We start from the raw sequence: 14,117 nt of genomic DNA on the forward strand, positions 1-14,117 counted from the left end.
GAACAACTGGCAAAAATATACAACAAAGAAGAAAAAGACCCAACTAAGTGCAACCTCCGGCAACTTGAACTGACTCAGGTTCACAGCCGCCCCCTCTGACTGTGGACACAGGCTATTTAACATGCTGGAGACAATTGATGGCTCCCGATTGGTGGGTTCCCGAACAGCATGCAGGCAGTAGGCGTCGGTGTCGGCTCCAGGAGGACCAAGGCTTGAATGGTAAAACACAGCGGGCAGAATCAAACACAACACACACTAACCACAATCAAACCCCTTAACGGTAGCCAGTGGCGACCGTAACAGAGACCTTCTGGAAATACCAGGTGCTGGTAGAATCTTCACATCTCTTGACAAACAGCAGAGGGCGATGTTGTTTCTCCTGCGACAAAAAAATCATTTCACGCTGCAAGTCCAACATCGGCCACTGAACTGATTTATAAAGTAGCATCTAAATAAAAAAAGGTACCTATGAGGCTGCCCTCAAGCAGCTATGGAGTACTTAGTTACATTCTCCCTCATGTTGCAATAGGCAGTCCTCATCATTCACGTGGCGAATCTGTGTGACTTCAATCAGAGCTCCGAGGATCTACATTTTAGTAATATGCTCATTGTCCGGACAGAAATGCAGACAGGAGTTCATGGTGGACGCCCCTTTTGGAGAACCAGGAAGTAGGAAGTCTGAGCACATGGTCAATTGTTTGTTAGCGACCGACCCCATGGCTTCGACCACAATGAACGCCCTCCCGACCACAAGTGTGCCTAATGGACCTGTTTGCCCTGGAAATGGTATTAATACTGGGCATGTTGTGTGTGATATAAACAACAAGGATGCAGCCGACAAGGCCGACAAGAAAGTTCAGATTTTTACCCCTATCAAGCGCAGGACGTGGCCGACGGGACAAGATTTCTTAAGGTAAAATAATGTAATGACATAGTCCAGTCTTTGCTGACTTACTCTATTGAATACAATAGGACTGAGTTTGTCCGTTTGATTCATTACTATCGATAGAAACCAAAACGTGATGTTGCATCTCAAAAAGGCCCTTTTCTCAGTGGTGTAGGCAATTTTCTTGGGCCTCTGTCCACAAATGTCCACACACGTGCAATACATTTGTCTGGGGGTTGCCATTGTCGATGTGGGAGCAATCTTAAAGCCACTCACAGCATTTTGATGAGAGGCAACTCAAAAAAGGATTACGAAGGACTGTATTCAGTGTTGTCAATAAACATCGAAGCTGCTGACATGAAATTGCTTTATTTTAAACACGTCAAGGATGTAAATGCAACTTCAAAATACAACAAATTATTCACTTACACTAAAGTACCACAGGGTAAAAGCAAAAAATAGAAAACATCTGAAAAACTATATATTTTTATAAAAGAAATACAAAAAACAAACCCAAAGCTTTTAAACTGTTTTCAGTTTCTATAATACTTTGTCTCCTTTAGACTCAGATATATAACATTCATACATTTTGTGCCCATTACGGTGTACCTTGCATTCTCATAATCATACAGAGTTTTTTATAAATAAAGATGTAAGAATGTAGAATTGTAGAAAATACTCTGCATCTGATTGGGGAAACCCTTCCCGGCCATTTCTACACTATTAGTTATTAATATTAGCTAATATTAGCCTATAGTGATGCTAACCAGTGCCAGGAACTAGACGGGCCTGGGAAGCGAGCTTTTATGAAGTTAGGCTACCCGGTCCGCTTTTTTTAATTTATTTTTTTACACTTTTTATTAGCAATTTCATAATTAAATTCACTTCTGAGATTTCTTAGATTAGCTATGTAGATATTGAATATTGGCCGTTTTACAAAAATGTATGTCAGTCTTAAATTTGCTCCGATGGTTTTGGGGTTAAGAATAAGAGTAAAACATACACCACAGAGTAAAAGTATAAAGTTGCATGAAATGGAAACGGTGAAGAACAAGTACCTTGAAGTATGGTAATTGAGTAAATGCACTTAGTTACATTTCACCACTTGTCTTTATACATGCTTACATATTGTCCACTGCTGAGTGGGTGATTTATGAACTGGAATTTCAATTGAGGACAGTTATTTAAATGTTGTCTTTCCTCACTGCGCCGTGCAACAAAGCTCCTCGTCAGCATTTAGGGTTCTCTCTCTCGTCCTCCATGAGGGTTTCAATTTGTTCTCCCAGGCCTGAGAAACATGGCCGGTCCTCAAAGTCGTATGCCCAGCACTGCTTCATCAAACTGTACACCTGGTGTTACAATGACAAAAAATATAATCATCAACAAAGCAAATAGCTGTTATTTGTGCAGTATAGTAAGACAGTTGCCGTGACTTGTTTGGCAAACCGAAGGAATGATGTCTTAAAAATATACATCATGACCACAACTGAGATATAAAAGATGAAAGCTCTCCAAAAGTAGAAGGGATTTTTTTTTTTGCATGTGTCTTAATGATGTAATGCAGAGACCACAATAATGTCACTTATTTACAGTGAAATTATCATTAACATAAGAGTATTTGTTCCGGGTACAGACTACAGAAAGACTATGAAATAAAATACCTTTAATTTGGTTATAATCGAGACAAAAAAGACTACTGCATTTCAACTATTTGAACCATATAGAGTGAACATACCTTGGGTGGGCAGTTTGGAGGAGCCGGCAACCTCCAGTTGCTCTTCAGTATATTTGCCAGATGCATTGAAATAGATGGAGTCTGCACGTTGGGTATGATCTCCTGCATACATAGCTAATACAGTGACAGTAAGGAAACATTTTTTTAAAAAGTTAGAAGACTAATAGTGCTGCAGTTTGATGAAAAACTTCTTTGATTATTTAAGAATATTGATGCATGGATCGTAAATCTTCATACTCTTTTTGGGTTGAAGTTTGTGTCACAGTAGCAGAAGATCTCATGAAGCACGACTCCAAAACTCCAGACATCTGACTTGTGGGAAAATCTGGACTCATTGATGGACTCTGGAGCGTACCTGCATCAGGTGAGCAGTGTAAGGTCAGGTTGTTTAGGAAACAGTGACTGAACACTTAAATGTAAGGCTACAATGAGCAGTCAGTTAGCTTCGCTCCATGGAAAGACTGGGAAAGTGGAACAGCTAGCCAAGTTTAACAGATTCAAACAAACAGAAGGCTTCCACACAATCTTCCACAATAATCTCGCTATCATTGCTTAGGATTTTTACAGCAGGGTTTAACAAACTGCACAAAGTTATACATTTCTGTCGTCAACGTTTTTCAGGTCGAGGACCCCCAAGATTGATAGTGACCCGGTGGAGGGACCCCCTATTACATATCGTATAAAATTGCGTTGCTTATGAAACTGGGCCAATAATAATGTGTGCAGCCTATAGTGCCATGTATACCAGCACTTTGTAATGGTGTATGTATACAATGCTAAGCCATTAAAATAATAATTGACAGATTCATATTTTAATTCTATTTTGGAATACACAATTTCTCAACATAATATTAAACAAACAGGAAGATTTATATTTGCTTTATATAGGTTGTATTCATGTTAAGGTGTATTTTTGGACATATATAAATTATTGGAAGAAAAAAGTTAAAAAAAGATTAAAAAATATCAGGGACCCCCTGCAGTAACTCTGCGGACCCCCTAGGAGTCCTAGACCCCCTGTTGAAGAGCTCTGCTTTAGGTTAAAGTATTTGAGTTTTCAAAAAGCTTTACCAGAAGATGGGGCTCTCTCCAGGCTGTGTGACTCGGTAGTAATCCTTGTCAAAAGGAATAAACTTAGTCAGCCCAAAATCAGCGATTTTCACCAGCGACTCACTGGCCACGAGGATATTTCTGGCTGCAAGGTCTCTGTGTACATATCGCAAGTTCTGCAGGTACTCCATCCCCTGGGAAAATTAAACGACAACACAGAAGAAAAATGAGATTAATCTTTCCCTGTATATTTGTGCTGTGCAATCTGCCTTTGGTAGTATCTTAGTTGAATATAGGTTCAACTTGCAGAGAGCTGTGGCTATGACCCTTGATCTTCTTACTATTGGTTTTAATTTAATGTTTGTAAAGCATGAGAAGTGGCTCACATCAGTTCAGTCTAAATCCCCACTGTTCCAGGAGGAGTTCACTTTACATTTCTATGGATGATTCACAAAGTGTTCAAAACAACACTTCCTTTTGATTATTGAGGCATCCACTTTTTCTGGCAATAGTAATATTAGAGTGTATGCATGTTTAGGAAATGACTCACAGTCACAGTGCTTGACTGATCAAGCAAGCAATGATTTAATCAGATTCCATTCAAAAGTAGCATTTTATCCTGATGCCCATTTGGAGGCATTGAGTTGATATCTGACTCTTACCTTACAGATCTGAGAAGCAAAAAGCAGCATCCGCCAGGTGTTGACGTGTGGTCGGTAACTCTCCAAGTAGCCGATAAGGCTGCCATGAGGCAGGTACTCCATCACCAAACTCATACTGAGGCGACCTGTGAACAGGCAAACATTAAACATTGAGAGGAAATCCTTCCAAACCAAAACAGAAGATGTGAAATCAGAAATAAGAATTTCACATCATACCTGTGCTGTAGCAGACTCCTCGGTATTTGACAATGTAGTCGCATCGAAACATGCTGAGGGTTTTGACCTCCTTCTTGAAGTCCTCCAGGGTCGACTGCTTGTTTGGCTGCAGCTTCTTCACAGCGACCAGCTCGCCGGTGTTATCGCCGAGTGGGTCGTAACGGCAAAGTTCAACGCTGCCAAAGTTTCCCTGGAAAAGTTTTGAATAACTCGGATTTAAATCTCTGTCGGTCTGTGGGTATATATCCTTTAGCATATCTTGTTGATCGACTCATTTAATCTACTTCACCCGTAGCACGTGTATTGCTGGGGAACCAAGAGAGTGCAGTGTCAAATTTGGTGCAGCAGAAGTGGTGCGGCTCATTGGCTGTACTTCACTTTTGCTGCTGGATGTTGGATCTACCAACATTAGAACTGATCTCGTCTTCACGTCCTTGGCTCCAACAAGGGACTAGCAGTTCGTGACAATGCTGCGATAGTACTTACCGGGGCCAAACAATCAGCTCTGAACAGGCACATTTACATCGTGTCGTGCAAAGAGACAGCTTTCCTGTCTGCCCCCCACAATATCTGTTCAGGCCTGTTTCTCCATCAAACAAAATGTCTTAATCAACTCTTAATTCAGTGGTTAATGTGAGCCATTGCTATTTGGTATTTTAAAAACTGTAAAAGAGGCTCATGATCATTAAAGCTTACAAATAGGTATATATATTATAAATAGAGGGTTTTTTCTGGCACTGCAGACTCACCTTCCCCAGAGGGTACATGTAGCATAGGTGTCTCTCCTCCAACAAGATCTGGTCTTGTTGAGCAGGGCTGAGGGCTCTCCCCACTGGACTCTGTGTGACCGGCTCAGTGGCGTGAAGTATCACATAGTCTGCCATGAAACAAGAAGACACATCAGACTCTATAATAGCCTCATTCCGCCAAAACACTGCCCATTTTGATAGAAACATTTAAGATTATAATTAATTTGTGCAAAAATTAAATTTGCTTCAAAGGATCAAAGAAAAGTGACCATAAAAGTTTCATCTGAGTCAATTTGGGATTTTTTTTACATTTTTGAAATATGCTGTTTTTTTTTACTGATATTCTTTGTCAGCTGAACAGTGATTACCTGAAGTGATCAGACTGTTGAGTTGACGGATGATGCTGCGACAAGAGGGTCTGAAGTCTGCCTGGTAGTCCATACACTGGCTGACCAGATCGGCTAGCTCTGTCCACTGGGAGGGCGGCAGGTGCTGGAAGCGTTCATAAAACTGATGCTTCTAGAGAAAACATCACATCATTCTCTCGGTCATCAATCTGTTAACCCAAGAGCCTCGGTAGTAACCTGCATGTTTGTAATTGAGAGCAATCCCCACAGGCTGAATCATCCCATAAACACTTTCAATAAATGTCCTTTTTTTCTAAACAAGTACAAGTCACTTGAACCCAGAAGCAACTTGTTTGAATGGACAGTCCTTTGTCAACATGTCACCCTGCCATTTTGCTTGACTTATCGTGACAAAAGTGGGAGTATACCTCGTCCAAGTCCCAGCCTCGCAGTGGAGTGTTCCCACTGTTGAAGATTTCCCACACAGTGGCACCAAAGCTCCACTTATCACACTCCAGAGTCAGGTTGTCCGGATCCTCCAGCACCTCAGGGGCCACCCAGGGTATTCTGTCCAGGATCACTAAGCAAACACATAGAAAAGTCATATTCACACATACAGTAGATCAGAGGTCTGAATGTTTTTTTGGCCAAGGACCCCCAAGGCTGATAGTGACCCAGTGGAGGGACCCCCTATTACATATCGTATAAAATTGTATCTCTCTATATATAAATATTAAACTGGGCCAATAATAATGTGTAGTACAGCCTATAGAGCTGTGTTTAAAAATAATTTGTTATGATGTATGTATACAATGCTCATTGTTGACAGATTCTTATATTTACAGAACATATTTTAATTGTAAATGGGCATTTCTACATAATTTCACAAGATAACATTAAACAAATAGGAAGATTTATATTTGCTTATTATATGTTGGATTCATATTAAGGTGTATTTTTGGACATATTTAAAACTTTGGAAGAAAAAAACGTTTGGGATCAAATAATTTCGGGGACCCCCTTCAGTCACTTTGTGGACCCCTTAGGGATCGCGGCCCCTCTGTTGAAGATCTCTGCAGTAGATGGATAATGCTTAAGGACTAGGGATAATATTTCAGAATTAGTATTTAAATCGTTTTGTTTATATTGCAAAGTCTTGGTTCTTATTAGCAATAATAAGTGTTTCACTAACAACACTGATGTTGTAGGGGGATTGGACCCCTGTTGGTTTACCATCTTTGCCCAGCATGGCCACACTGATGCCCGGGTCACTCAGCTTGATGAAAGGAGAGCTGCCCTGCGACGGGTCACCTTCTCTGACCAGCAGCAGATTTTTGGCACAGATATTCCCATGAATAATGTTCTTCTCTTCCTGCAAGACAGTTACATGTTATTCTCATCATGACGGGCTTCATTGGTCTGCTATGGATTCGTTTTTTTGTCATTACTTTTTGTAAGATCTAGATTGTAAGTTTATCTTACCAGAAAGTTGAGGACAGATGCGAGTTGTTTGACTACGTCAAGTTTCCAGCTCACTGACACAGATCTCCCTCTCTTCAAGTAAAGGTCAAGGGCCCCGCACTCAACAAACTCCTGCACCATGATGTCTGTAAAGGCACAGTGAGGTTTGTTTCTACAGCTGCACTTCAACCCAAACACAGGGTCAGGAATAATCACCCACAGACACGGGGATGAGTCGGGGTCGCATGAGGATTTCACGTGAAGAACTCTTTTTTTTGCTCAACATGAAGTGAATAATTTAATATTTCCACGTAGATTTTTGCAGATTAAAGGAACAGCATCTGCACATGCTTTGTAAGTGACCCAGTTAACCAAATACAATCTGATTTCAGTCACCCCTTGTACCTATAATGGCACAATATTCACAGAAGACAGACATCGAGAAAGACGTAAATAACATTACAGGAATAGCTGATAGGAAAACATGCATCTAACTGTTGCACATAAAGGGATTGTCCAATCCTGAAGAACCTGCAAACCCGGTTTGAACTTACTTTTGACTCCATGAACACTAACACCGTACACATGGAGGAGGTGCGTGTGTGAAATTTGACTCATCAAGCTGGCAGATTCAAAGAATGACTGAGGGAAGGGGAAAAAAACTGCATGAGTTGATGTACTAATTAATGTGTTATATCTACAAATAATCCATAAAAAATACTTAACATTGCATTTTTTTTCATCTGAAGAAAACCCACCTCCCAACTGTTTTTATGAATGGTGCTGAGCTCTTTCAGGAAAACGGCTGTCACGTACTTCTCTCCATCGCGTAAGTCTGTTTTGTAGCCTTTGAACGTTCGAGTGAAGGATCCCTGTCCGAGGCTCTCATCCTACCAGGAAAAAAAGAACATACGGTACAGAAAAATAAAGTAAGTACCTCATATTCTTTTGACTAAAGTATCATAGTAGAAGCAGCAGTAACAGCATTTGTTGCATAATAGTAGTTCAGCTGAAGCCACGTCAATGCACTCACCCATTTCAGGTCTTCATATTTGATCATGTGGAACTGGATGTGACTGAATTTGTTCCTTTGAGATGTTGGAGATCCTTGAGCTTCCACAGAGCAGCTGCTGCGTATGATGATCAGATTAGTGAGCTCTGTAAGAAGGGCAGAAAACATCAATGAAGGTTGCAAATATAAAAAGCTTGAGGTATTGAGTTAATAAATGATAACGAGACAGTGATGCTGAAAGTTCCCTTAATATGGGTAGATTTGGATTTTAGTTTGGTACATATAGGACTTGCCGGTTCACAAAATAGCAATTAGCATGAGCTGTATTCTGATAATGGGTATGGAAGAGATCCAGCACATACAGATACAGTATATATTATCCCTGCTATTATCACATCATCAATTTTGAAGCAATAACTAGTGCATGTGAGCTGTTTTTTGTTTTGTTTTTTTTACATCGTTTAGAATAACATGAGGAGAAAACAAAGGTACATTCCATTTAGACACCAACAATGTTTCATCAATCATGTCTGAGTTGTGTGTATTGACTTTATTTTTGCTTCGCTTTTGGCGTGAATGCACCTTAAGACATCTGAACAAAGCTACAGATTCGTTCACATGTATTAGTGTATGTTGGAAAACACACCTTTGTGTCGGGGTGGACAGCAGTGGGCCAACTTGACAGGTATGTCCGCCAGTAGCAGCATGTTGTGTTGGTAATAGCTGGTGAGCTCTCTCAAGCCAGAAAATGATTTCGGGACACCAGGAAGACTGTAGCACTCATTCTTAATAATGAGGCAGTCTTTATAGTCAAGTCCAAGTTTAGTCTGCAGAAATAATAAATGTAACAAATCAAATGTTCAGAAAAACAAGTGAATCATCTGCATAGAGATACACTTAACAAACTAAGACTTAATTTCCAAAAATGGTACTTGCAATCACACACTTTTTAAATGTATATTATTGTTATACTGTATATTATTATCATTATATATATTATGTTGTTGTGCTAAGCTTGTCACATACTGAATAGATAATGGCCATCAAAACATCCTCTTTGGTCAGCAGAATTAAATTACTTAACTAGTAAAATACCTCCTATGAGTACATTCTAACTCAGTCTTTTTCTATGTTGCTTCGACTGGAAGCTTTACCTGAACACAGACAGTGAGGAAGAAGTGGTCATAGGTCTTGGGACTCTGCCGGAGAAGGAACGTACCACCTTTAAAGCCTGACTTTTTCAACTTGTTGACTGCAAACTCTGATCTGATAAAAAAAGAGAGAGAGGAAATATCTAAAACAGATGTTTGTGAATGATAGTATAGGATTCAGTTATTTGATCAAAATGGCTCACGTGATTGGGCCGTGACAATGGTTTTTGATCCCCTCCAGAATACTTGGAGGAGCAGTGTCTTGACAGAAGAAATGGCTGGAGTCTGTGGTCAGTCTGAAGTAGCCATCGACAAGAGACACAAATGAAAGTGCTTCCTTGAGACTTTGGAAGTTGGCTTCCTGTGGTGCAAATCATAGAATAGACTTAGGAAGTATAAAAAAGCCAAAGCGTGTTTTAAAAAGTGAGTCGCCACAACCACAAGACATTCTTTGAGCATACAGCCATAACTGGCCACCTAAAATATTACGCTACAGCACAATGCAAGATTAGCTGTGGACAGACACAGCGCATACATATGCAAACTATCTCATGACCTTCCTGATGGGGATAATTAACGAAGAATAATAAATCGGGAAGAGTTGATTGTAAAAAATATATCTCTTACCAAGTATCTGTCATTTTCACAAGTTATTGACACCATCCTGCTGTCTTGGGGAACTTGCTCATGGCATACCCTCTTTATACCAATGTCGATAATTTCTTTGAAATCACAGAAGGTCTGCCACTTTAAAAAAAATTGACAACACAGAATAATGTTGGGATACATTATGAATATGGACACTAAATCACAAAACAGTGTAATGCAGTTTACAAGGAAAACAAAATCAGGAAACACCTCGGGTTTGCCAGTTCAAATGAGATTTCGGTGCAATAGGTTCCAGGAGAAAACAAAATAAAAGACTAAACTTTCCATATAATGAGATAACATAGCAAGAATCCAGATTTAATGTGGGCAGATTCATGTTGAAATGGTGGTGGCACGCAAGTCATATGCTGGAATGAAAGACTCGAAAAAGGCTCAAGACTCACCTGTTCAGACTTCACCTCGACTCTACATAGCATGACCCACTAACACCCCCCAAAAAAAAAAAAACCTTACCTATAGCACTCTGATCATCGCACTGTTGCTCTTGAAGTACTAGTTTACTCAGATGAGGACCTAACACTTGTTCTATTTTTAGCTCTTGCTTTATCAGCAATGATACGTTGTGGTTTCCTTGTTTCCTTCTTTTGACAAATGTACTTATTGTAAGTCGCTTTGGACAAAAGCGTCTGCTAAATGACCTAAATGTAAATGTAAAAAGACTAACCAACCACTATTCCTTATTCCCACCCAATCTTAAATTGAACCTAATTCTTACCAAGACACCACCATCAGGATGATGGCTTCCGCTGGTTTCAATCCCACTTTCTCCAGTGACACGCACAAGAGAGAAAGTTGACGTTGAATGTGAGGGATCAACTTGGAAGGTTTCACTTCCCAGAGAGGGCTCAATCCCAGCCAGTTCAATCAGGTACTTCAGCTTCAAGCTGTACTCATCTACCGAGCAGTTTCCCAGCTTCTTTAAGAAACCTTTTAGGGTGTTTCGGATTCGATAACGATCCAGGCGGTTTCGTCTCTGGATGTCATGGCGATGGGACATGGGAAGGCATGATTTGTAGCTGAAAGATGAAGAGTGCAATGATGCAACTACAACAAAATATAATACAAGTCATTTGAGTGGAAATGTAAGAAACTAAACATTATGCAAATGTCAATACCTGACAGTCTTGCAGAGCTCTCTGACACTCTGATGACGCTCTTTAGCCATTCTCCACAAGTCCAGCACTGCAAGGCCGAGGCATTCCTCTTGGGCACTCAAAGGTGGACACACTCCTGCCTCACTTGCAATAAAGTCACTTCGTAACTATATGAGAAAAGAAAGCATTAATGACATATAGTCTTTAATATATTGTCAATGTGTGCAACTATGTCTAGCATTTAACTGTTTGACTTTTCCATATCGTCACATTCTTGAAATAATGTCCTATGTCATATTTTCAAGTTTAAAAAAAAAACAGAAAAAACTGAACCAAAGAAACTGAGTATATATTATCATTATCAAAATGATCATGAAATGATGTATCTCAGTGAGTTATTAAATAACATGTTTTGAAATGATGTATACTTTACCTGAGAAAAGAGATAATCAATGGCACTATAGTCAAGCACTGGACTGATTCTGTCTCTTGTGAGACTGTAGCGGTATGAGGATCTTGGTCCTTGCTCAAACCAGTTTCCAAAGAAAAATCTGCAACATATGCATAAGGGACTTATTGACGGACATTGTGTATTCAGGTTTGAACATGATACTTTGGTCACAAAATTCTTCATTTTCAAAAATAAGTCAGTGTGGTACCTTCATTTCTGAAGTTAAATGAGCAAATACATGATGCTTCAGTCATTTGCACCTACCTGACTCTAAAGTGGACTAGTACATTTTCTTCTGTGTTGAACATGTGCGATGGAGGGTACCAAAATGAGAGATCGGCAGATGCCAAACCAAAAAGACTTTGGCACACTGGTAAGATTTCTGAGGAAAGAGATCACATTCATCATAGATCAGGTGATGCTATAATGACTTCCCCTGCAGTTAGCCTTTTGCACACTTGCACAAATAAATATAAGAGAAATGCAAAATATTTGAGGCATGTTTTGCCAATGAAATCTTACCACATTTTTTGCCTGCTTGGATGCAGACATCTTCAGCAGAGATTTGGCTCGATGAAATATGTATTGTTGTTGCATCCTTTGTGGCTGGTAAGAAGTAGAGGTGTACTTGTAAACCCGGAGCGGTGCTAGAACTGGACCTTTGGCTGCCTCCCCGGTCTCTGATCACAAGTGGAGCCAATTCCTCTTCACTGAGATCCATATCTATGGAAATGAGCATGCTAAGTGACTAGCCCCAAACAATACTGACCAGAAGAAGTAGAGCTGCCTCAAGGATTTACATCTATCTAGATACATACATCTATGTTCCGTGTGCAGTTGTTCATTGGATTCAATTCAAAGTAGATTAAACAAAAAAATCTGCTTCACATGGTGTAATTTATGCAACATAGATAATTAGCAGTTAGCTCAAATTCAGCCAGTGCAAACCCCATCACCGGGCACCCAGCGAAGGCTCGACTCTCTGCTTGATCAGCACATTTTCTGCTTTTTCTGACTGTGAGGGGAAGAGACTGATGTTGGCGTCGTTTTCTCGAGGGTCCATTGAGTGTGCAGCCCAGTTTTTGGCAGATGGCGAACATAAACCATATGCCGATGCCACATCTTTTAGATTATAATATAGCAGTGTACAATGTTTTGGGCACCACGGTTGAATTTTTCCTCATTTTATAAATGATGACTGTAATTTGGATTTTTATGGACCCAGTAGTGGGAGTGAACTGCTGAACCCTCTTTGTTGGGAGAGCAGGTTGTGCTTTAACCAGAGTTGACTGTTGGATAACTGTCTGTGTCCTGGAGACTTCCCAGCAGCCCACTGCTTCTAAATGCTTATGGATGAGTTATATGAAGAGGTAAGAGGTCACATTTAATGTATATGGCGATATTAAGAAAAGTCGCCAATTTATAATAATCATGATGAAGATAGCAGAGTGAAAAAATTGAAATATTATCCATTCAAAATGTGGTGGACTAGAACTAAGAAGTAGCATCATTTAGACCACCTTTGTCTTGTTGTCTGATGAGTTTCTTGTTTATTTATTGCCTGGCCTTTTCATCTGTTGTTTTTTTGTTTGTCCTCCATTGTTACATGGGGTTTTTTCTCGTATATACTGTTCCTGCCTACTTTTTTAGGCTCTTTGATTTTAATGTGACATAGAGTGACTAATTCAGCATGATTGAGGGATTAACGACCCCCACATTCTTTCTAAATGAATATGTTTTTGTTGTATGACTTGCTCACAAGCACATTGAAAGTTGTTGAGATAAGGAAACGTCACCCAGAGTCATGTTGCCCGACAGGTACTATTCTGGAATCTTTACAGTATATTACTGTCATATTGTTTAAAAATAGAACTTTGCACATTTGTATTATACAGTTTGTGTGTTATCACGTGTGGGAAAATTCCCACCAAATTATTTTTTCGAAATGTCAAATGTAGATTTTTGGGGGCATTCCTGTTATACAACACGTCATTGTTCTGCTGTAGCTGAACCAGGAACACAGTAAATAATACTTTGTAATTATACATAATAGTCTTTCACAGTTCTAAATTTGGTTCGCAAGGACTGAACTTTGTTTACTTTGCTAACAGATCTTTACTTTCACTTCGCAAATCATCAACATGAACAAAGCTTTTTGTATGATTATCAGTGTAATCTATGACAATGTAATGGCAAACCCTTTCTTAAACAGTGAACATCCAACAGCCGGTAGTGAGAAGTTGAAAAGTACCGACACAAGCTAAAACATAGAAGCATATTCTCCATAACATGTGGGTCTTGTCGATGTTTAAAATGAAACACTTACATTTCTTCACAAACCAACCCAGCTTTAAACTTTACAGATTTAAGACCTAAAGATAAATCGTATATATGTTACTGTTACCTTTTACATGTGTACAGCAGAAGTCCTCATCTCAGATCATGTGTTCCTCTAAACCCGAACTAACTTCTTTGACTCCTCGGTATTGTGTGTGTGTGTGTGTGTGTGTGTGTACACGTCTGACAGGAAGTTATATAGAATTTCCTGTTTTACACGAACAGATGCAACACTATTAAAAGTTTCTCGTCATCTCACTTTACTGTTTTCATTCCACTCGTTACAAATAAGTTACA

At 39.6% G+C, this 14,117-nt stretch overlaps 1 protein-coding gene across 1 annotated transcript; it reads right to left on the reverse strand.

Annotated features, from left to right (window-relative positions):
• Positions 1 to 1,239: 1,239 nt before the first annotated feature.
• Positions 1,240 to 13,997, reverse strand: jak3 (Janus kinase 3 (a protein tyrosine kinase, leukocyte)). The gene is made up of 24 exons (XM_084011389.1): positions 13,888 to 13,997; positions 12,006 to 12,206; positions 11,748 to 11,865; positions 11,466 to 11,583; positions 11,054 to 11,199; positions 10,654 to 10,954; positions 9,897 to 10,016; positions 9,473 to 9,630; positions 9,273 to 9,384; positions 8,765 to 8,945; positions 8,140 to 8,264; positions 7,865 to 7,996; positions 7,661 to 7,748; positions 7,128 to 7,252; positions 6,879 to 7,017; positions 6,074 to 6,225; positions 5,667 to 5,817; positions 5,299 to 5,426; positions 4,550 to 4,739; positions 4,334 to 4,458; positions 3,693 to 3,865; positions 2,859 to 2,976; positions 2,622 to 2,735; positions 1,240 to 2,235 (listed from the first exon to the last, which is right to left on the reverse strand). Exons 2-24 carry the CDS (start codon positions 12,202 to 12,204, stop codon positions 2,116 to 2,118), a joined length of 3,333 nt encoding a protein of 1,110 aa, XP_083867515.1. The 5' UTR covers positions 12,205 to 12,206; positions 13,888 to 13,997; the 3' UTR covers positions 1,240 to 2,115.
• Between the last annotated feature and the right edge of the window lie 120 nt (positions 13,998 to 14,117).

The sequence above is a fragment of the Eutrigla gurnardus genome (assembly GCF_963514095.1).
Source record: "Eutrigla gurnardus genome assembly, chromosome: 6".
Taxonomy (NCBI): domain Eukaryota; kingdom Metazoa; phylum Chordata; class Actinopteri; order Perciformes; family Triglidae; genus Eutrigla; species Eutrigla gurnardus.

Excerpts from the sequence above, each read along its gene's own strand:
- jak3 (XM_084011389.1), bottom strand. The coding sequence starts at position 12,204 with ATGGATCTCAGTGAAGAGGAATTGGCTCCACTTGTGATCAGAGACCGG. Across the intron at positions 7,997-8,139 it reads AATATGAAGACCTGAAATGG|GATGAGAGCCTCGGACAGGG; the intron begins GTGAGTGCATTG and ends TTTTCCTGGTAG. Across the intron at positions 7,018-7,127 it reads CATCTGTCCTCAACTTTCTG|GAAGAGAAGAACATTATTCA; the intron begins GTAAGATAAACT and ends ACTGTCTTGCAG.